Source organism: Aspergillus flavus, chromosome 1 (assembly GCF_009017415.1).
Source record: "Aspergillus flavus chromosome 1, complete sequence".
In the NCBI taxonomy this organism is placed as follows: domain Eukaryota; kingdom Fungi; phylum Ascomycota; class Eurotiomycetes; order Eurotiales; family Aspergillaceae; genus Aspergillus; species Aspergillus flavus.
The window spans coordinates 4,157,553-4,178,097 of NC_092406.1; the positions used below are offsets into that span (position 1 = coordinate 4,157,553).

A 20,545-nucleotide genomic window follows, 5' to 3' on the forward strand; every position below is an offset into this window, starting at 1 on the left:
CGTTAGGGCTTACGGATTGTTCTACATACATATCCTTCTAGGGCCGTGCACCCTCGGATATACCCGTAGCATCTATAACGTTATTGTACGTGAAGCTCAGTTCTGCATGAATTGAGAGGCAAAAAGGCTTCCTTCTATTCGTTTGACTTGAAGTTACGTTTGACTGTAACCGTCAACCTGCCTACAACGACTCTGCCAATAGCGAAGTGGCCCGGTGTTCCAATGGACTACTATCAGCACCCAGAGTCAGTCCGAGGATAAGTCCGGTGGTGAACACTGACGAGCTTAGGTCTTACATTGCTACTATCCCACCGCGAACTCTGTGCCATGTGATGGATACTCAGTTGTTTGTGTTCCAATCTGAACCGCCTGATCGTGAAGCCCCCTTGTTGGCTTCAAGCCAGGGGGCAGGTTGTTATCAAGATAAAGAGGAGGCCACCTTGCAATGGAATGCTTTATTTCCTGAGCGAACAGAGCAAGACAGAATTGCATTCTTCAGAACAATGTCCAAAGAGTGACTGTATCTCCTGATAATCAAATTATCTACGTCTTCATCTTTTCTCTTGCGATCCTTTACTGTCCGTTCTACGACCCACTGTCCAGTTGCCCTACCTTAGTATAGCCCATCATAATCAGTCCATTTTCGTTCAATTATTCCCTTTACCACACTTGCCTCTTCCCCCTTATCCTCTGAAGAAGAACAATTCATATATCAGAGGCCATGCTTTTGGGAATACTCACCTTGGTCCTCGCAGGCTTCTTGGCACTGGCCGCTGCCACACCAGTAGCACAGCATATGACTGATAATCTCGCGACTGACAAACTCGTGTTTTGCCATTTCATGGTTAGTAAGAAAAAAATCCACTGGCGGAGCCCCAGACCCCGAGTCTAACCATCACAGATTGGAATCACTAGTAATCGCCAAAGCGCTGCTGAGTATGATGACGACATGAAGCGTGCGAAAGCCCTGGGCATTGATGCATTCGCGCTGAATATCGGTGTAGATCCGTACACAGATGCTCAGCTTAATTTGGCCTATGAGTCTGCCGCCAAGAATGACATGAAGGTCTTCTTGTCGTTCGATTTTAACTGGTACAACACCGGGCAGGCCAGCGCTGTGGGCGCAAAGATCAAGCAGTATGCAAGTCTACCAGCTCAACTTATGGTGGATAACAAAGTTTTCGCATCATCCTTTGCTGGTGACGGCCTCGATATCCCTGCCATGCAGTCCGCTGCTGGAACGGATGTGTTCTTCGCTCCGAATTTCCACCCTGGTGTGGGTGACTTCAATGCAATCCAAGGCGCACTGAACTGGATGGCTTGGGACAATAACGGAGAGAATAAGGCCCCGTCACCTGGCCATAACGTTACTGTCGCTGATGGCGACAAGTCATATGTCGATGCTTTGAAAGGGAAGCCATATATTGCGCGTAGGTTCCAATGATGGCATCTTCGCTACTCATGGAACGTCATGACTGATAATTAACAGCTGCTTCTGGTTGGTTTTTCACCCACTTCGGAGGTGAAGTGTCCTACAGTAAGAACTGGGTTTTCCCTTCTGATCTTCTCTGGTATGATCGGTGGCAACAGATCCTGAGCCTCGAACCTCGTTTTGTGGAAATTGTCACCTGGAATGACTATGGCGAGTCACATTATATTGGGCCGTTGGCTTCGCCCCATACAGATGACGGGGCGTCCAAATGGGTCATGGATATGTGAGTGGTCTCAGCATCTAAAGTATGAGCACAGACTAACGGTATATTATAGGCCCCACACGGGCTGGCTCGAGATGTCCAAGCCTTTTATAGCTGCATATAAAGCGGGGGACAAATCGGTCGATAGGTATATTACTGACGAAAAATTGATCTATTGGTACCGACCTACCCCCAGAGATGTCAACTGTGACTCCACCGACACCACTATGGAAGGGAACCCCAATAACTCCAGCGGTAATTTCTTCCGGGGAAAACCGAACGGATGGGAAACCATGCAAGATGCGGTGTTCGTCGTTGCATTGCTCAAATCACCTGCTATAGTTGCAATTTCCTCCGGAGAAAACAGCAAGACATTCGAGGCTCAGACCGGTGCCAGCGCCTTCACCGTGCCGATGGGGGTCGGTCAGCAGAAGTTCGCAATTACACGTGATGGTAAGAACATTATGGAAGACACAAGCCTGAAGGACATCGTTGATACTTGCATTTGTGGTATCTACAATTTCAACCCTTATGTCGGGACCGTCCCGGCTGAAAGTACCATCGACAAGCTCGAACAAGCTGGCCTTGCAATGCTCAGCCAAGGCTTGAAGGTACCATGTCCCACAAACACCCTGGGAGCTAGTGGTCCTCGTGTTACTCCTTGAAGGGCGCTTTTCTCTCTCTGGAGATTCATGTTCCACAGTTATGCCTTGTTACTGAAGAATGTCCACTCTTTCACTTGTTTGATCTTTTTGAGGAGTTTCTCACAATCGCTCAGGCATCGGTGATATACATGAGTGTACATAGCAAGAGCATCGCTCATGCCAGTCATTCTTTACTTGAAGGGTAGCTTATAGGAACGAACGCTGGTTAGACATTGGAGTGAGACTGCCACCGCATGTTTTCGGCTTTTATGGCCGACCAAAGTGAAGCATAGCTCAGTTATACCTCAATTCAAGCCAGATTCTGCCCATTCACTTGTATAGAAGAGAAACTCAGCAAGATACGGTGAAAGACGCACTTCGATCAAAAAAGAACCATTCATTGCTATTGATGTGCTGTCATAAAGAGGCAAAGCATACCACGCTACGATGATAAAGATAATCGGTCTATTAAAACCCGTGACGGTAAGAAGAAAGGACTGAACTATCAGGCCACCAGCATCGATGCGGCAAGATGATTGGCCTGAAGGTGTCTTAGTACTTGACTCTTAAAACCATCTACTATCTAATCTGGTAAATCTGCCCGCTCACGATAAGCATATCTTCACCGACTCTTCTACTATTATTTATATAACTCATTTCCGCTATGAATTCAATTTCTACCATGATTTCTGAATGCTTGGGTGACCAGTATAGTATTAATATCGTGTCCGACCCCGGACCTGACCTTGTTTCTTTAAATCGCGCGCTTACTGTCGGTGCTAATTTCCCCCTCACTCGTTAGTCACATACACTCCGACAGTTCCATCTCGCGTGATTGATTTCCTCATTTTCACTATCTGATCCGCACCGGTCACCTGGCTGTTCGTTGTGCTAGCGTTCTACCATCGGCTACTACTTCATTGACTTTCTGGCGGTTATGTCGTTCGTGAAGACCATGATCTATTAAAATGTCGTCGGACAAGTGAGCGGTCGTCAGCATTGGGGGATATCCGTCTCATATCTACTCTTCCATTATTCTTCGGTGTCCAATTACTCTTTAGTACATCTCTACAAATATCCAGCGGGATGGCGAGGATCAAACAAGGAGTGTTTTCCTGGGAGGACGTGCTGGCTCAGCGGTATCATAGTAGGTGGTTTCTCATCTCTCCACACATCCCCTTAAATCTCAACTATCGAGCTTGCTTGTACATGCATACCCCTCAAAGCCTTGTGTATTCTTTCTGCCCTATAACGGTTCAGATTTCACTATAAGTAGAAGGCGGGTGCAATAGAACCACTGCTATATTTACGTGCTAACCTACGAAGACAACAAACCGAGCACATTGCCCAGATCCAGAAGAGCCAGCGCGATTTCGGGTCGAGCCCAAACTGAGAAGCGGTCAGGTCCCGTGCGAGAAGGGAGTGTACAGGTACAGAGTGACCTGTTGGCGAAATTGTCTCCCGAGCTCCGCCTCATGATCTGGGAGATGGTCCTGGGTGGAATGCGCATACATATTGTACAGCGGTCCGATCGCCGAATGAGCCACGTGGTATGCCCTCTTACGAATACCTGCGACATCTGTCTTGGGGCTTCGCCGCAGCCGGTAAAGGGGAGGGCGCGAACGATCGGTAATCTATTGGCGCTTCCGACGACCTGCAGGCAGATGTAAGTTAGCTCTTGTCTACCATATTAGCTTGAAGGATATGTTAGTGCATGAGAATATACCTAACGACTGGTCTCCAGTTATTGCGAATCTATCTATATGCTGTACACCATGAATACCTTTGAATTCAGTAATACTTGGTCACTCACATACCTCCGTCCGACTATACCCCCGAGCTTTTGGGACGCAATCCGCCAAGTTGAACTTTGCTGGGCCTTCCCAGGCCATTGGTTACCTAGTAAGGACCCCGTCAAGACTGTCTACTTCTCCGCTGGCCGGCAGCAGTGGATTGAGACCTGTAAGGCATTGACGCGGATGGAGAGTCTTCAGTCTTTCACTCTCCAACTGAGCGGCAGCTGGTTCTGCGAACCGGTGGAGAAGATCCCGGTTTTCCTGGAACCATTGCGGGAGCTGAACCTAAAGCAAGGGTGGAAGTTGCAATTACCCAAGCAGCCGTATTATGTCAAGGAGATCCGAAATATAGATGGGGATCTGCGCAAGAGAGGTATTGATTGTTTGGTACGGGCGGCGTAAGCCAGAGCTGTCGTACATGCTACCATTTATTCATATATGAGTTTGTGAATTCATCAAGACTGGTCCCGGACCGGTCTTTTGAGGTCAATCTACTATGCTGGTATATATACACTGCAGGTCAGCTGTACACATTGGTAGTATGATATACATACCAACGCAAACAGAGGAGCCTCCAAAACTATTCGGCATCGGACTATCCAAAACAGCCAATGACTAGACTTATACAGTGATACACAACACTCGTACATCCGACAAGGAGAAATTAAGACTCCAGAACGCTCCCCATCTAATATCAGCATAGTGGGGCAAAAAGGGGCCTTTATACCAACCGACACGACACATCTCTGATAAGCCGACGATGACTCCATCCCGGCGTGCAAGCACGTGCGCCCCGTTATTGGCCCGAAAGTCCAAATAGCCTAAATGGTCGGGAATGAGACGGGATTCTTACCGATATTAATTCATGCAGCCGAGTCAAGGCAGATGGGTTTCTCTATGGCCAGGTTTTAGGGGGATGTTATCAGATGGAATGCAAGTAATCGAGGGCATCCGAGCACCGCCCAGAGCTGATCGACCGGTGCTTCCCGGATTAGGAATGTTCTTGTCTCAATACAAGTTTTACGAACTATGACTTATATTATAATAATAGATGGTGATATAGTCGCTTTCACAAACGTTCACTAAGTCGTTCATGTTCATAATAGTTCATAACTAGGAGTTCCGTCCGAACTGGTCAGTGGTCACTCCGGTAAGTTCTTACGTTACGAATCAATTCATTTTCAAGGGGAATCCAAACGCCATCCCAACCCAAATCAAACCCCAATCCAGGGAAAACCAACCACCCAGCCCAATCCAGTCCAGCCCAGACCATTCCCACCAAGTCGGGAACCAGATATCCCCTGGTTTCCAGCGCCAGTAAGAAGAAAGTCTTTAAAGTAAAAGTAAAATAAAGTAAAAATCAAATAAAAGTAGAAAAAGCACTCAATCAGGTCGTGTATGCACAATATAGTAATATTAAAATAAAATACATGTAAAGAAAAATAGAAAAATAAAAAAAATAAAAAGAAGAAGACCCCATTCGGACCTGAAACCCAATCAATCTGGTCGGTCTCAGGTGACCACATCCCAAAACGAACTGGCGCTTGCAGATCGCATTACTATATATAGCTCTATATATACTTAGTATATACTATAGGCCACCGGCGCCTAGTCCAGGGACCGACGTGGCCGACCGGACCCGCTCTCAATCGCGGGGGATTAGGGACGTTCGATTTGACGGATCACGGCTTGGGATTTTGCATATCGTAATTAAACTTGTAATGGGGCCCAGGGTCTGAGTGGGTTTTCCGTCTGGCCTGTTTGGTGTCCTGCTGTCTCGGATTTGCGCTTTCCTTGGGTTGGACTGCTTCTGGACCCTGTTTTATTTCTTTTCTATTGTCTTTTAATTTAAGATAATTTATTTTTCTTTTTCGTTTTTCCTTTTTTTTTTTTTTTTTTTTTCGTTTAACACTTGACAGTTTGATGAGGGATCCGTTCTGAATTTTGGAGGTTTCATGGTTGGTGGAGATGTCTTTTTTTCTTTCTTTCTTTCCCTCGTTTAATGCTAATTTACCTAATGTTTTGGTGGAATGTTGGCATGATCACCTGTTGGTGTCTGACCCTTGTCTTACCACTAACTACTAGAGTAAAAGACGCACTGGACTCAACCTTCGGTAGTTCTCGATTCCCGTCTAGGAATGGATGTGTTGTTTCTCGTTGGTCAATGAACTGGTTTATTTGACAAGAGGATCTGAGATCGCCAGGAGTCAGAACAAAAAGGGAAATTGAAAAGATGCCATTTCGTCGAAGCCGACGTGCGACCGTGTTCTCATCCAACATGGCATTGACTCGTCGACTCCAGTCTTGGCACACCGGCCAAAATAAAGACAACAAAAAGGGAATTAGAAGAGAAATTAAAATTATCAGAAGACGCCTTTCAACCCCCTGCCAAGTGCCCAATAACACGAAAAATAAACAATTAATGCCTTGTTTCCTGAGATGCCCGTCATGATGAAGTCAAGAAATGAGAAAAAAAAGTAAAAAGAGAAAGTCGAGATTCGACAAAGAATGTGTGGATATAAACCAAAGAAAAATTTAGATGTGGGTATTGTGTAGGTCAATGACCACAAAAGAGATGTATTGTACTGTAACCAAGGATTGTCTGGGTGTAAGTCACGAATCATACAGTCCGTGAGATAAAAGAGTTTGGTTTCAATGTAATGCTGGACAACGGTCCTAGCAAGGTGTAGATGAGACAGACCTTTCGCCCTGAATAAGGGAGGAAGGAAGTCCGACCGGTAGACGATTCATTTTGGAATGCATAGGATCAATGCACTGTAACCAGCACGGGTTGATCTACCCTATGATGAGCTGTGCACGTGTAATGTCGAATATAAATCCTATAACAGGCTAGCTGAATCCATCGTGTATCGTGCGTTTATCGAAAGTCAAGTATCGAAGCACATTGACCACGTTGTATCGTCTTATCGGTCGAAGATCTCGTGTTGGTTGTCAGTCGGCCGTCGATGGATTGAGCCTGGGCGACGGTTCGCAAAACGATGAGTTGATTGTAGACCCTCTGAAATAGATTTAGTGCTACCGTCCGCCCTGGGAGTGATCAGGACCAGAATGGCCAGAGTTTCTTTGACTAGCGGCAAGCCACTCTGCTGCTGCCTCCTGCCGCGAGACAGGGGTCTTTTGCTCGTCCAGTCGGCCGGTTGTTTGGTTCTGAGGAAGAAGGTTGTTCAACTCTGCAGCAAGGGCAGAAGCTGTGTAATGGCGAAGTTCTTTTTCTTCGCGTTCATCCTCCTTCATCAGACGCTTCTGGTCAGTCTTGGATAGATTCTCCCGACGCTTTCTTCGGATTTCTAGAATCACCCAATGCACGACCTCTTCAGGAGCGCGGTTCCGTGCTGCCCCATGCTTCGCCGAGCTTCGTACATATCGGCGGGTGACGTCGGTGGCACCATCAATCGAGAATGCAATGCAATAGGACATCTTTCGGCCCCAGCCTGAAAACTGTTAGTTTGAAAGCTGAGCAACTCGGTTGTGGAAACGAACCTTCAGCGTAGAGACGGGGTTGATCCCATGCCCCCTCACACGCATCTACATGCACCCAGCGTCTCTGATGTTCAGAATATATTTCGGTCCAGACGTAGTCCTCCGAATTCCATACCCATCGTACACGGCCACCGAGGGCTCTGCAGAACATGCTGAAACAATTGGCCCATTCGCCTACACGACCCCGACGGCTCTGGAGTAGTTGCCAAACATCGGAGTAGCGAGGGAACCTCTCGTAGGCGCCGCAAGACATTTCAGAGCATCGGTAAAGTTCCACTCGTGTCGCACCGCGAGCGGTCTCATCGGGTAAAGGTGGTGTATTGCCCTGTGCAATTGTAGGCCGAAAGCACCGTGAGCAAGGGGGGTTGTTGACAAATTGGAAGAACGATCCTTTGAACCATCTGTAGAAATCGCGGTTAGTATTCATAGTCATAATTGATGATATACCCAACAGATAGGCATGCTATTAACGCACCTCAAGAGAGACCGGATAACACAATCTTGGTATCCCCATTCGGGTCTGCCACCAACGCTAGCCGCCTGTGCCTGCAGGATCTGACTCTCTTCCTCTGCCTCTGAATACAACCGGTCGAGTGGGATAAGGGAGAGGGCTTCATCGAGAAGACCCGGGTTCTCATACTTTGTCGGCGTTACAGACAGGACGTGGAGGAGATTTCGGAATTTTAACGATGCTTGATCCTGCGGCGGCGATGGGACAATTGGTAGCCCTTGTAGCATTGAAGATTGATTGGATGGGTATTGTTGCGGTTGTTGTGGGTATTGGGGTGGCTGAAAAGGAGCTGCCGTTGGAGGTGGTGGTGGTGCTCGCGAGGGATGAGGTGGTGCGTAAGGCCCGGGCGAAGACACCTGAGACGGAGACGGCGATGGAGAATGAGTACGAGCCCTCGAGTGCTCCTGGAGACGATGGAATCTCTTATTCCGCATCAGTTGCTCGAAAGCATTGGTGAGCTCGGAGGCATCAAAGTTGTTCGAGCCTTGCGCCCGTTGAGAGTGGTGTATGCTGTCGGCCATGGTGGTGTGTGGTAGGGGGGTGAAGGGCACCAACGGCTATCGGTCGGACTCGACACTCCAGGTTGAACAAAATCCTCAATGACTCCCTTCGGTGATGAATGTTGATAGTCCTTTTCTCTCTGGTCGAGAATAGAAAGAGAAAAGGAAGGATGGATGGGGGAGAAGAAGGGTGAGCGTGGATGTTGTTGGGTCGAGTCAGTCGTGTAAGAAGAATGATGGTCAGTGAGGTCAGTCCGTAGGGTATAATGGTCGCACAGCCCAACTAAGCGGTCGCCACGCTTGGCGCTGGTCAACGTAGTCGTGTCCGCGACTTACGACAACCACAAAGGGTGAAAATGGAATTAACGAGAGAAAGTGATTGTTCACCAGTCGTTCGTGCCAATACAATTAGAAGGGAAAACAAAAAGAGAGCTTCAGGTAAGTGAAGCCGAGGGGAAAAGAATTAATTAGGGCCGGAAAAGAAAAGAAAAAAAAAAAAAGAAAAAGAAAATCAATTCAAAAAAACGATATACCCAGAGGAGAGAGGAGAGAAGATCCCAAAAGGGAGACAGAGAGAGAGGGAGGGAGAAAGAATGAGAGGGTCAGACCAAGTGGAGAGGGAGAAAGAGGGAAGAGAGAGAAGAAGCGCAACTAAACTACTACTAATTGATGAATTTTCAGGTCATTGGTCTTTTTTCCACGCCAGCAGCGAGGGCGAAGCGTCGTCAGCCTTGGAGTCATCGCCCCAATCAGGGTGCAGCATTTGCACCGCAAGCCGCGTGTGTGCCGCCCCGAAACAGTTAACTGAACCATGGCCAAGACCCTTTCGCTGCCCGCTAGACTAAACTGTTTCCATCCGTAGAACCGCTCTGTGTCCCAAAGGATTTGGCAATACTCATTCACCACCTCTTGTATCTTCCTACTTTTCTTGGCACGGCAATCAATTTGGTTGACATCTCCAACCCTCCAACGGCTTATCCCGACACATTTGACAGGATTTCACGAGGATAGACATCGAGCTCCACTAACCTGACGAACAGGAAGCTTTTGAGACGCCTTTTCATTCGCATCTACTAGACAATATCGCTATCGCTCTCCACCAGCTGAGGAGTATGCTGATGAATCTCTTAAAAGCTTGGCCTTGTCCGCGTGGAATTTTATCCTTCTGGATGGTCTCATCCCCTGCGACTCGACATACATGACTACGCAATCCACCTGGTCTTTGATAAACCCCAACCTGTTATCATCCGCTGCCTGTGATACGTATAGTACATGCAGTCCAACTCCAATCCATAGAGGGGTTCATAGAAGACTCATTTTCTCCCATCTGGTGGTACAACTCAAATGACCCCGTCTCGACGTCAGCTCGGTCTTACGCGGCTCTCTGATCAACAGACTAAAAATGTCACCATCGTATTCTTAGGATGCGCAACCGTGCACGTTAGACAGCATGCGGTGCCATTTAGAGAACGCTCGAGGAACCCTCTCGGCACACTCGGCGTTAAACTTGGGGAACCCGACAATTATCGTCCTCTCTCAGGGCAAGAAAGAGGGCAAAATAGACCCTCTTCTCGATCAATCAGGAAATTCAAAAGGGCGGTTTGAACCGTAGCCTTACGAATGTCATGACCCATCACCAGAAGAAATCTCAACCACAGTCTCTACCTTGAGTACCCGCTTCCCTCCTTTGCTGACGAATCATCGACAGTGGATATAATAATGATATGATCTTAAATAATCCCAATATTGAGCGAGCCAAAAAAGTCTTAATAATTGAACGGCCATTGGGAACACCATTGGAAAAGTTTTCCCATGAGCATACGCCATCATCTACATAGTTTAGAGACAATCAATCAGATCCGTGCCACGCCAGCCGGCTAGCCAGTTAAGTCAGTATAAACTGGTTAGGCGATGATCGTGATGATCTCTGATGAGAGTCAAACTTCAATCAAGGGGGTACGATCCCTAAATGCTGAGCTTAATCGAAATTCCTCGAGATTACGGAGTACTTTTCTTTCAAGTTCCTCATGCTTTGAGTTACAATATTGGCCGCTAATTATATAACACACGGTGTGAGTATTCTATGTACAGACAATACATACACCTAGACTCTGTATGTACATATAAAAGGACCTGCTGTGTCCCTAAGCCAAGTGCATACGCGGCTTTCTGCACTCTGATGAATGCATCTCCACTTGATTGACAGTTGTTAATGTATGTTGTGTCTTCGAGAAGTCCCTCCCTGAGACTTGCCACCTATATAACACGGTCTTTTCTCAACAAGGAGATTACAACAATCATGTATGTATGCATGTAGGAGTGTACATACCTGGTGACAAGTTCGACGGGGTTCTAGGGCATGACTGAACTCATTTCCAAGTTCCAACTCGATTCGGAAAATAAGGACCAAACGACTCGGTGTTACAGGATTACGGCAGCCTTCCAAGATAGTGGCGGAGACGCGCAAGCGTCCGCCTTGGCAGAGGACAAGATCTGGCTAGAGCAGCCCAGGGACCCATCATACTAAACCCCTTTCTGACGGATGACCAGACGTGACAAGAAAGCCTAGTCCCAGACCCTGACTGTCCAGGGGGCTTGGCATGGATACCTCATCCGCTCTTGGAAGCTTTCTTCGACGATTCTCCCTCTGCTTTTCCCTTTTTGACTTTTTGACTTTTCCTTCCCCCGGGTTCAGGGTCCAATCCCTTGTCAGTCTGGTCTTTCAGCTATTATTACCTCTCTGTTCCTCTCCCCCTAATGTCTTGATCTACAGTTCGTACCCCGTGTTTAGCGCCGCAATATCCATGCTCAATGTTGAACGAAAAAATACGGAGTAGCATAATTGAGAGTGTTTGTCCGACGAGGACGGTGGAACCTGGCCCGTGGCCGCCCAAGCCACAGAAGCATGCCATCTCCCGGGTAAGTGAGGCTTGACCAAACCGACCTCGAACTCCTGGAAGATCCGCATTCCATAGCGGTCTGGAAAACGTGATTATCGACTTTCCATGCCGACTCAAGTAAATTCATGGTTCATCGGCTTGCCAGTGGGAACCCGTGTGAAGCATAATTCCCGCTGAATGAAGTTAATTGCATTCTGCGCCGAGCAGATTCGACAACGTCTCACAGGGGTACTCGTATGTGGTGGCCATTGTCCATCACTAAACTCACAGTGATCGATTATCAGTATCATTGGCCTGGTTCTCGCGACACAGTGGTGGGAAGTTGCTTGTTGAGACGGGATATGTTACGCCCACGTCATTCCTGGCCACAAGCCGCGTACCCATACCCTTGGTACTACGGACAGTAACTTCCTATAATGCGGAGCACTTCTCTACAGGGGAAGTAGATGGCACATCTTTCGCCCCGGATGATGTTCATATTATCTCACGAATACATCAGTCCACGTTTTCTGACCTCGCCAACGGTCTCTGACTGATAGACTTCGTGATATAACCCTATCTTATCATGCGCTCTTGTACCCCAATCAATGACTCTGGAAACAGTCACGGCATCGAGATGTATGTCTCTGAATAATTAAAGTTGGAAAATTAGAAGGTGAGCAAAGTTGACCGACCGTATCGAAGTGGTCAGACCCCCCGGCATGGAAATCGTGTGATGTGAACCCCGCAATCTAGATAGGACTACTACCACTATCCATTAGCGGGCCGTGAAGCTTCCATTTAAGGTAGACTTTCACCGACTGTAAATCCAGCGGAATAATAATCATGATGTAATGATAGACAGAACTACCAAAAACTCGAAAGAGAATGTCGATCGCTGAGGATTTGTCGGATAGTCCAGAGTAACCAAGGTAAATACAGTACTCCCTATCTCGGTCTTATTGACTCCGTCGTCTTACTGAAGCATCCCGAGATACCAAACAACGCATGGCGCGTAATGCATATCGACTGTCGATGCTACGATGTTACCATAGCATTTTGTGGCGCAGCATTAATCAGCTCGGACCCCTGCAAACCCGAGGTGACTAATGTTCGGCTTTTGCCGGAAAGCTGACTAACTCCTCCAGCCAATAGGATCCTCGGCTCCAGATATCTACTGCACAGTACTCCGTACAGGGACATCTCCAGAACATGTTGACTGAGGGGTAAGAGATACAATATAGGCCATACCATGTAGAGAAACGGATATATAAAACTGGGCACAATCCATGATGTTGGACCAAGATACTATTGACTAGAAGCAAACACCATAGCTCTGAAATCTGATAGCATTCCGTACGAGTGCTACATATCAACACTCAACCATCATCAGTCCACAAGAACTACATCCAACATGTCCAAGCTTATCACTGTCTTCGGTGCCACGGGCAACCAAGGCGGCTCCGTGATCAACCACATTCTGGCGGATCCCCAGCTCCACAAAGAGTTCAAGATCCGAGGCATCACCCGCGATACCACCAAGCCCGCCGCCCAGGAGCTGCAAAAGCGTGGAGTGGAAGTTGTTACGGTCAGTCTACAAACATTCCATGAGCTCAGTCGAGCTTGCAAAGTTCATAACTAAACTCACACAGGCCGATCTGAACTCTGTCGAATCTCTTCGCACAGCTCTCAAAGGATCCCACACCGTCTTCCTAGTAACCAACTACTGGGAATACGTCAACAAGGACACCGAGGTCACCCAGGGCAAGAACGTCGCCGATGTAGCCAAAGAGCTCGGCGTCCAGCACCTGATCTTCTCTTCTCTTGTTCACGTTACCGACTCCACTAATGGCCGTCTCAGCCATGTACCCCATTTCGATGGCAAGGCTGAAATCGAAAGATACATCCGTGCTTCAGGTGTCCCCTGTACTTTCGTTCTTGCGGGCTACTTCATGCTCAATTACCTGCAGATGCTGAAAAAGAGCGATGATGGCACCTATCAGCTTTTCTATCCTGTTGATGGTGCTAAGGCTAAGTTTCCTTTATTCGATGCTGCGAATGATACCGGTAAGTTTAATTTTGCTGTTCCTAGGAAGCTATAGAAGGGTTTGGGTATATCTAACGATAAATAGGGCTTTTCGTCAAAGCTGTCATCAAACATGCTTCTAAGCTGAACGGGAAGCAGGTTCTCGAAGCCGCCGGCTACTATACTGCTGAAGAGATTGTGAAAATCTTCACTGAGGTAACTGGAAAGAAGGCCGTCTTTGTGCCAGTGTCCGCCGATCAGTATAAAGCGGTTCTCCCGCCGTCTGTGGCTCAGGAGTTCCTCGAGAATCATCTGCTGATTGAGTCGCCGGGGTATTTTCTCGGGCAAAGCTTGGACAAAAGCTTGAAGTTGCTTGACGCTAAACCAACGTCTTTCGCTGATTTTGTTAAGAAGAATGTAGATGCTTGGCAGTAGATATTCCGCTGATATTAATTTTCGGCACCGTTAAGTGGATCATGTATATAGCTCCTGTAGCTAGGTTCCAGGAAATGCACATTTCTCTGTCTTTTCCTACTCGTCCCTGAGTGGTTGCACTTGGTTGAGATCTCGAAGACTTCGTAAATATAAAAGCTTAACGAGATGCCAAAATCTTGATTCGTGTATTGATTTGTACTATGACAACCGCTAACACCCGGTCGCTGTCATTATGGCTATCTAAGCTGAATTAAACATATGACTGTTGCTAAGCCTCATCAGAAAGTCATCAGATCTATGTATTAGAATCGAATGCTATGCCATCACGAAAAGAAACATAACTGCCACGCTTGACTGTACCCAGAAAGACTGAAGAGAACGAAGGAAAGATAGATTCTAGTCTATCAAGATGAGCATTGAGACATCTCGGCCACAAACGACTGACCCCAGAAAGCACTACACGATGTTAGTATCACTAAAGAAAAACGATCCCAGTCGGGTATAGGCATACCTTGTGTATTTCGAGATATACTTGTAGAGCTTTGCAAATTGAACGGCGCGCTGTTCTTCACTAATTGAAACCGCCTCATGATACGCCTCTGCTAGCTCCTCAGTGTTCCATGGATTGACAACAATGCTTCCATTGAGACTCTGAGCAGCACCGGCGAATTCAGACAAGATCAGAACGCCTTTGCGTTTCTGTTGAGTTGCGATGTACTCGAAGGATACCAGATTCATTCCGTCGCGAGTCGAAGAAACAATGCAGGCATCTGATGCCGCATATAGAGCAATAAGTTCGTCGAAGCTCACCGACTTGTGCATGAAGTGGATGGGCATGTAGTCCACCGTTCCTATTGTACTAGTTAATGTGAAAACATCATAAAAGTGTCACAATGACCTGGCTTACCGAATTTGCCGTTGATTCGGCCCACTAGCTCATTTACTACCGCTCTTAAATTCTGGTATTCTTCGACATCCTGACGACTTGGGACAGCCACCTGAACCAGGACGACCTTACCAACCCATTCTGGGTGGTTTTGGAGAAAGACTTCCAGGGCGTGTAACTTCTGAGGGATACCCTTGATATAATCCAGGCGGTCAACGCTGACCATCAACTTTGTTCCCTGGAATTTATTCTCCAGGCTCGTGATGCGGTTTTGCACCTTCGGGCTCTTCAAGCCTTCAGTGAACTTGTCGGGGTCGATTCCAATGGGGAATGCCCCAACATTGATAGACCTGCCTTCGTATTTCACGCTGCTAGGGGTTGTCACCAATCCACTGGAGTAATTTGTCAGTTGGCGCATCATCAGGTAGCGGACGTTATTGTTATACATACAGTATGTGAGCACAGCTGCTTAAGAAGTGACGTGCATAGTCATAGGTATGGAAGCCGATTAGGTGGCAATGCAGCAAACCTCGCAGAAGTTCGGCTCTAACGGGCAGGATTCTGTAGATTTCACTGCTGGGGAATGGTGTGTGGAGGAAAAATCCAATCCGAATATTCTTCTTTCCCAGGAGATTAAGTTGCTCCTGGAGCAATTCCGGAAGAAGCATGAGATGATAATCGTGCACCCAGACCAAGTCACCCTCTTGGGCTTCCTTAGCGATGGTCTTGGCGAATAGAAGATTTGCCTCACGGTAGGCATCCCAGGCACCCTCATCAAACACAATCTCACCAGGATGATAGTGCAATAGAGGCCAAAGGATCGAGTCTAGTGAGTCACATTAGCACGGTCCTGCTGTTAGGGCACCAGCCAGGGAGGAGGTGGCTGCAAGTCTGACACTGGCGCCGGGATTTGAGGAACAGCACTTACTGGAGAAGCCATTGTAGTGACGATCCGCTAGTTTGTCATCCATGAACACCGGAGTTGCGCCGAATTCGTCTTTGAGTCTCTGTTTCACAGAAGGGACTTCATCCTCCGGCACTTCCAAACCTGGCCAACCGTACCATTGGAAGGTTGTTGTCTTGGACAGACCGCTCAATCCGGTCACTAATCCACCGGAAGACATTGAAAATTCATACTTGCCATTCCCAGATCGTCTAATGGTGATGGGAAGGCGATTGGAAACGATCAGCAAGCGAGAGTCGCCCAGCGATGAGTCGGTGGGAGCCATGAGGGATAGACAAAACTGGAGAGGGGTATCCGAAGTGGACACAGAAGATTTTGAGAGAAGAATTAATTAGAGTTTTGTAGATAGGGTTACGAAGATAGTATTATATCATGAGATGAGGTATATGGGAGCGTGGATACCACCGGGGTGGGGAACAAGTGATGACCTGATCGATCGATATCAACACTCGGATAAGGAATGACTCGTGATGCCAGGTTTGGTTTGAATTGTCCTGTTTGAGTCTTTTGTCTTCTGCCACCCAAAACAGGCTTAAGGTCCTTTCTTTACGGGATGCCGTGATCCAGCAAAGTATCCACTTCCTTCTCTTCTTCCTTCATCTCCGAATTCCTGTTATCTCTTTCCTGGTGGCCCTTTTCCTGCCCAATTCTCCCCCAATTCAATTCTCAGGTGGGAAACCAACTCCTTACGACCGAATGACTTCTCTTGTCAGGTTCCATGTGCTTCGCTCTTGCAGGACATTTTCCCTGATTGATAGAAAGCGCGTGTGGGTCTAGACTTGTCGAACTGTCGAGAATCATCGCCTAACGCTATCTTAGCGCTGTGGGTAAAACCGAACCGCGGATCAACCCGGGAATCAAGACGTCATGGCTACGATTGGATATTGAACAACAGTCCAGGACAGCTTGAACGAACTATTCCCACGTTTTCAGGCAGGTTCTGTTTTTTTCTGATGCGGTTGGTCACGTTGTGAAACCAATAGCCTCAGTTCCACGATTCCATCTCATGAGCCCCGCGCCCGAGTCACGCCCAAGGCAGAGAGATACCCCTCCTTTGAGGCATCCATCACCTGCTTTTCGCACTCTTGGTTTTGTCCCCTCGAAAAGCCCAGAATGTTCTTTTTTCTCTTTCACCTGCTCTTTCACGACCTCACGATTTTCATGGCCCAATCGCAACGGTCGTCATTCCTTGGGTCGTCCATTATGCTTCTCGGTTGTCTAACTTCCCGCCGGAATTTTCAGGATCGCTGTTCCATTGGTTTGCAAAACATATAGAATGTAGACTTGGTCCTTCAACCTTCAACATCGCTTGGCCCGGAAAACACAGATGTTCTCATCTTACTGCAGACTATTCGACTGCGCATACCAACCTTAATTTATTATATTCTTCTTGAACAGTGGATACATCCACAATTAGATTCTTCCTTCAAACACTGGTAGAGAGGTCCTCAACTCTCGAACGTCTAACTAATGACGGTCTTTCTTGTCTCGCTGTAAGTCCTCTTACACGCTCTGTCTTTCTCAAACCTCTAGTGAAAATAGTATCTGATCGGTTTCAATAGGTTCCTCCCCTATACGATTGACTTCCGCGCCACGGAATATAGGCATCGCCGGAAGTCATCTACGAGCTACTCTCATTCAGATGACCGGATCGTAGGACGGCTAGCTGAAGCGCGACGGAGACGTCACTCGAGGGGTTACAGTTTATCGCTTACCCCTGGCGCTACGACGGAAGATGAGAAGATCTTCAAACCTTATATCTCGCGTGCTGCTGGCGAGATTGCTTCCACTGATGAACCCCACGGCCCAGGTCCCAGTGAACCTCGTGTTGTTTCCTGGGGTCAGAGCCGCAAATTCAACCAGCCTCGTTCCAAGGCTACTGGCCCTCCTGAGCCATCGATCCTGAGCCGTCCAAACCCAGGGGACGGGTATGACCAGCCATTATACGTTGATGGAGTCCTAGAGACACCAGATTCGGAAGAGGACCCTGGAAGTCCGCGCGCATTACTTTGTGACCATGATTGGGTTGTAAAATCAGCCGAACAGGGCAATGGTGGTATGCGAAATGCCGTCAATGCCGCTGAAAGAGCAGGCATACTGTCAGACAAGATGTGGGTAGGCACTCTGGGTATGCCAACCGACTCACTTAAAGATGAAACACGTGCTAGAATCGGCGAGACGCTCGAGGATAACTACAACTCCCTCACCGTCTTTGTCGGCGATGAGGAGTTTGAAGGGCACTACTCGCACTTTTGTCGCGCAGTCCTTTGGCCAGCTTTCCATTATCAGATGCAGGAAAGCCCTCGGCACACCCAGTACGACGACTACTCCTGGAAGCAATACGTGAAAGTAAACGAGGCATTTGCGAACACCATCGCGTCGTGCTGGCGACCTGGCGATAGTATCTGGATTCATGATTATCATCTTCTACTCCTGCCCGCGTTGCTCCGGGAGAAGCTGCCAGGCGCAGAAATCGGCTTCTCCATGCATGCTGCATTCCCCTCTTCCGAGATTTTCAGGTGTCTTAATGCACGAGGTGCTCTACTTAACGGTCTTCTGGGTGCTGATCTCGTTTCTTTCCAAACAGAGGAGTACTGCTACCACTTTCTTCAGTCATGTAGTCGGCTCCTAAGTTTGGAGGTGTCCGTCGATGGAGTCCAACTTCCACAACGCTTCGTCCACGTGAAACGTCTGCCTATCGGGATCGATTTTCAAGCACTCGATGAGCTGCGCCAGACAGCCGAGGTGAAGGACTGGATTGAAAACATAATCTCCAGGTATAGCGGGAAACGTTTGATCGTCGCTCGAGATAGGCTTGATGCACCCGGTGGTATCAAGCAGAAGCTATTAGCTTATGAGCTATTCTTGAAAAAATACCCAAAGTGGAGAGAGAATGTATGTTTGGGCTGAGCCTTTCCTCTTACCCTAAGCTTTGTATGCTAACTGACCCAGGTTGTCCTCGTTCAAGTTGCTTCGGCGTCCGAGCTACCTGAATTGGAGGCGCAAGTCTCAAAGATTGCCATGAGGATTAATTCTACTTATTCGACATTAACACATCAACCTCTCGTACTCTTAAGACAAGATATCAGTTACTCGCAGTTCTTAGCTTTGATGAGCGTGGCTGACATCTTCATGGTGACAAGCCTGAGGGAGGGCATGAATCTCACAAGTCACGATTACCTTCATTGTCAAGATGGAAAAGTTACGTCCCAGCGTCATGGCTCTCTCATACTTAGTGAATTTACTGGAAGCGCTTCTATATTCAGCGGCCACGAACTACTTGTCAACCCATGGGACTACAAAGAAGTTGCAGATACAATCCACAAGGCACTGGAGATGTCACCAGATCAGAAACAGCGTAACTGGGAATATTTGCTTGAGAAAAAGGCATCCTGTACTGCTATCGCGTGGTACAAGTCGTTTCAGACAGCTCTCCACAAGGCCCACAGCACCCAGCTATCTCGTGAGCTCAGTCAAGTCTCGTCTCTTTCAGTACACAACTTACAAAAATCATACGAAAAAACCAATTCACGGCTTTTCTTCCTCGAGGATGATGCACTTTTTCAATCCGGTGACTCAAAGCCTTCCCTTGAATTGGGCTCTCTCCTGGACCACTTGCTCCTTGACACGAAAAACAAAGTATACGTGACTAGTAACAAAAGCCCTGAACAGCTTGAATCTAGTCTTAAAGAAGTATCCAGCCGAGTGGGACTGATCGCCGAGAACGGCTGCTTCGTACGTGACATTGGACAAACTCAGTGGCGGGCGTTGGTGGACATGGCGAAGGCCAAAGACTGGAGGAATGGAATCCGCAAAGTCATCCAGTACTACCAAGAAAGGACCGAGGGAAGCCAGTTGGAAGAGCGCCGCTGCATACTAAGCTTTCTATATAACCACGCTCATGATCCTGAAATTGCTGCCCGCCAGGCCTCCGATCTTGCTGATCAGATCAACGGCACACGGGGCAGCGAAGCCATCCGGATTGTTCTTACAGATGGTGCAGTGAGCGTCGAACCCTTGGACATTACAAAGGCCAAGGCTGCTGAATCTGTGGTGGGCCAGTTAGGTCAAACCCCTGACTTCTTGTTTGTAGCGGGTGGCTCCCGCGGCGATGAAGCTCTGTTCCGCTGGGCAAACCGCTTACAATCTGCTGGCACAATCTCCAGTGTTACCACCCTTACCGTCGGCGTCCATGCTACCGAGGCTAAAGCCGTACTCCCCAGTGATATGAGCGTGGCAACCGTTGTAAATGCCCTGTGTTCTCCAGCAACGAACGGTTGCCATGATTGTCAAAGCCAGAATGGACACAATGGGCTGAATGGAACCATAGCCAACGGGGTCGGCGCAGCCCACTGAAAGATCCATGCTTCGTGGAAAGCATTCTCAAGTCCAAACTCAACCAAAAATATCCTCTGACCTTTTCTTTCGGTTTCGCCTGGAACATGTGTAGTTTCAAGCCTTCTCATTGCCTTTCATTATTTGTCTAAATCTTTGTTTCCTAATATAAACGAAGTCGGAAGGGATATAATGGTAATGTATCTAGAGGAGTAGACAGAAGAATGCTCTTTTTTTTTAATCTTACAAGATTAAGCTGTACATCAACGTAAAGATGATATAACATGGAATGTCGGATATCAGAACAAAGCAGCCGTCATAAACAATATTCTGCTCCCAAGGAATATCACCTAACATACACAAGTAATCATTGA

General features: G+C 47.7%; 6 protein-coding genes across 6 annotated transcripts; 4 read left to right on the forward strand and 2 right to left on the reverse strand.

The window, feature by feature from the left end:
* Positions 1-721: 721 nt before the first annotated feature.
* Positions 722-2,359, forward strand: F9C07_1537 (putative alpha-1,3-glucanase/mutanase; the record flags this gene model as incomplete). Its single annotated transcript, XM_041288137.1, has 4 exons — positions 722-844; positions 902-1,430; positions 1,490-1,715; positions 1,768-2,359. The coding sequence occupies 4 exons, from the start codon at positions 722-724 to the stop codon at positions 2,357-2,359; spliced, it is 1,470 nt and encodes a 489-aa protein (XP_041140472.1).
* A 1,065-nt stretch (positions 2,360-3,424) lies between these two features.
* On the forward strand, positions 3,425-4,536 carry F9C07_1538 (uncharacterized protein; the record flags this gene model as incomplete). The annotated part of the gene is made up of 3 exons (XM_071508197.1): positions 3,425-3,485; positions 3,665-4,004; positions 4,083-4,536. 3 exons carry the CDS (start codon positions 3,425-3,427, stop codon positions 4,534-4,536), a joined length of 855 nt encoding a protein of 284 aa, XP_071365901.1.
* A 2,634-nt stretch (positions 4,537-7,170) lies between these two features.
* Positions 7,171-8,667, reverse strand: F9C07_1539 (putative peptidase; the record flags this gene model as incomplete). The annotated part of the gene is made up of 3 exons (XM_041288143.1): positions 7,171-7,586; positions 7,636-8,036; positions 8,111-8,667. The coding sequence occupies 3 exons, from the start codon at positions 8,665-8,667 to the stop codon at positions 7,171-7,173; spliced, it is 1,374 nt and encodes a 457-aa protein (XP_041140470.1).
* Positions 8,668-12,939: 4,272 nt separating this feature from the next.
* F9C07_1540 (putative nucleoside-diphosphate-sugar epimerase) lies at positions 12,940-13,986 on the forward strand (the record flags this gene model as incomplete). Its single annotated transcript, XM_041283981.1, has 3 exons — positions 12,940-13,113; positions 13,178-13,592; positions 13,658-13,986. 3 exons carry the CDS (start codon positions 12,940-12,942, stop codon positions 13,984-13,986), a joined length of 918 nt encoding a protein of 305 aa, XP_041140469.1.
* A 404-nt stretch (positions 13,987-14,390) lies between these two features.
* Positions 14,391-16,101, reverse strand: F9C07_1541 (putative alpha,alpha-trehalose-phosphate synthase subunit; the record flags this gene model as incomplete). Its single annotated transcript, XM_041283979.1, has 5 exons — positions 14,391-14,442; positions 14,498-14,837; positions 14,894-15,264; positions 15,323-15,698; positions 15,801-16,101. 5 exons carry the CDS (start codon positions 16,099-16,101, stop codon positions 14,391-14,393), a joined length of 1,440 nt encoding a protein of 479 aa, XP_041140468.1.
* Positions 16,102-17,306: 1,205 nt separating this feature from the next.
* F9C07_1542 (putative alpha,alpha-trehalose phosphate synthase subunit) lies at positions 17,307-20,192 on the forward strand (the record flags this gene model as incomplete). The annotated part of the gene is made up of 3 exons (XM_041288135.1): positions 17,307-17,329; positions 17,399-18,731; positions 18,789-20,192. 3 exons carry the CDS (start codon positions 17,307-17,309, stop codon positions 20,190-20,192), a joined length of 2,760 nt encoding a protein of 919 aa, XP_041140467.1.
* Positions 20,193-20,545: the final 353 nt, after the last annotated feature.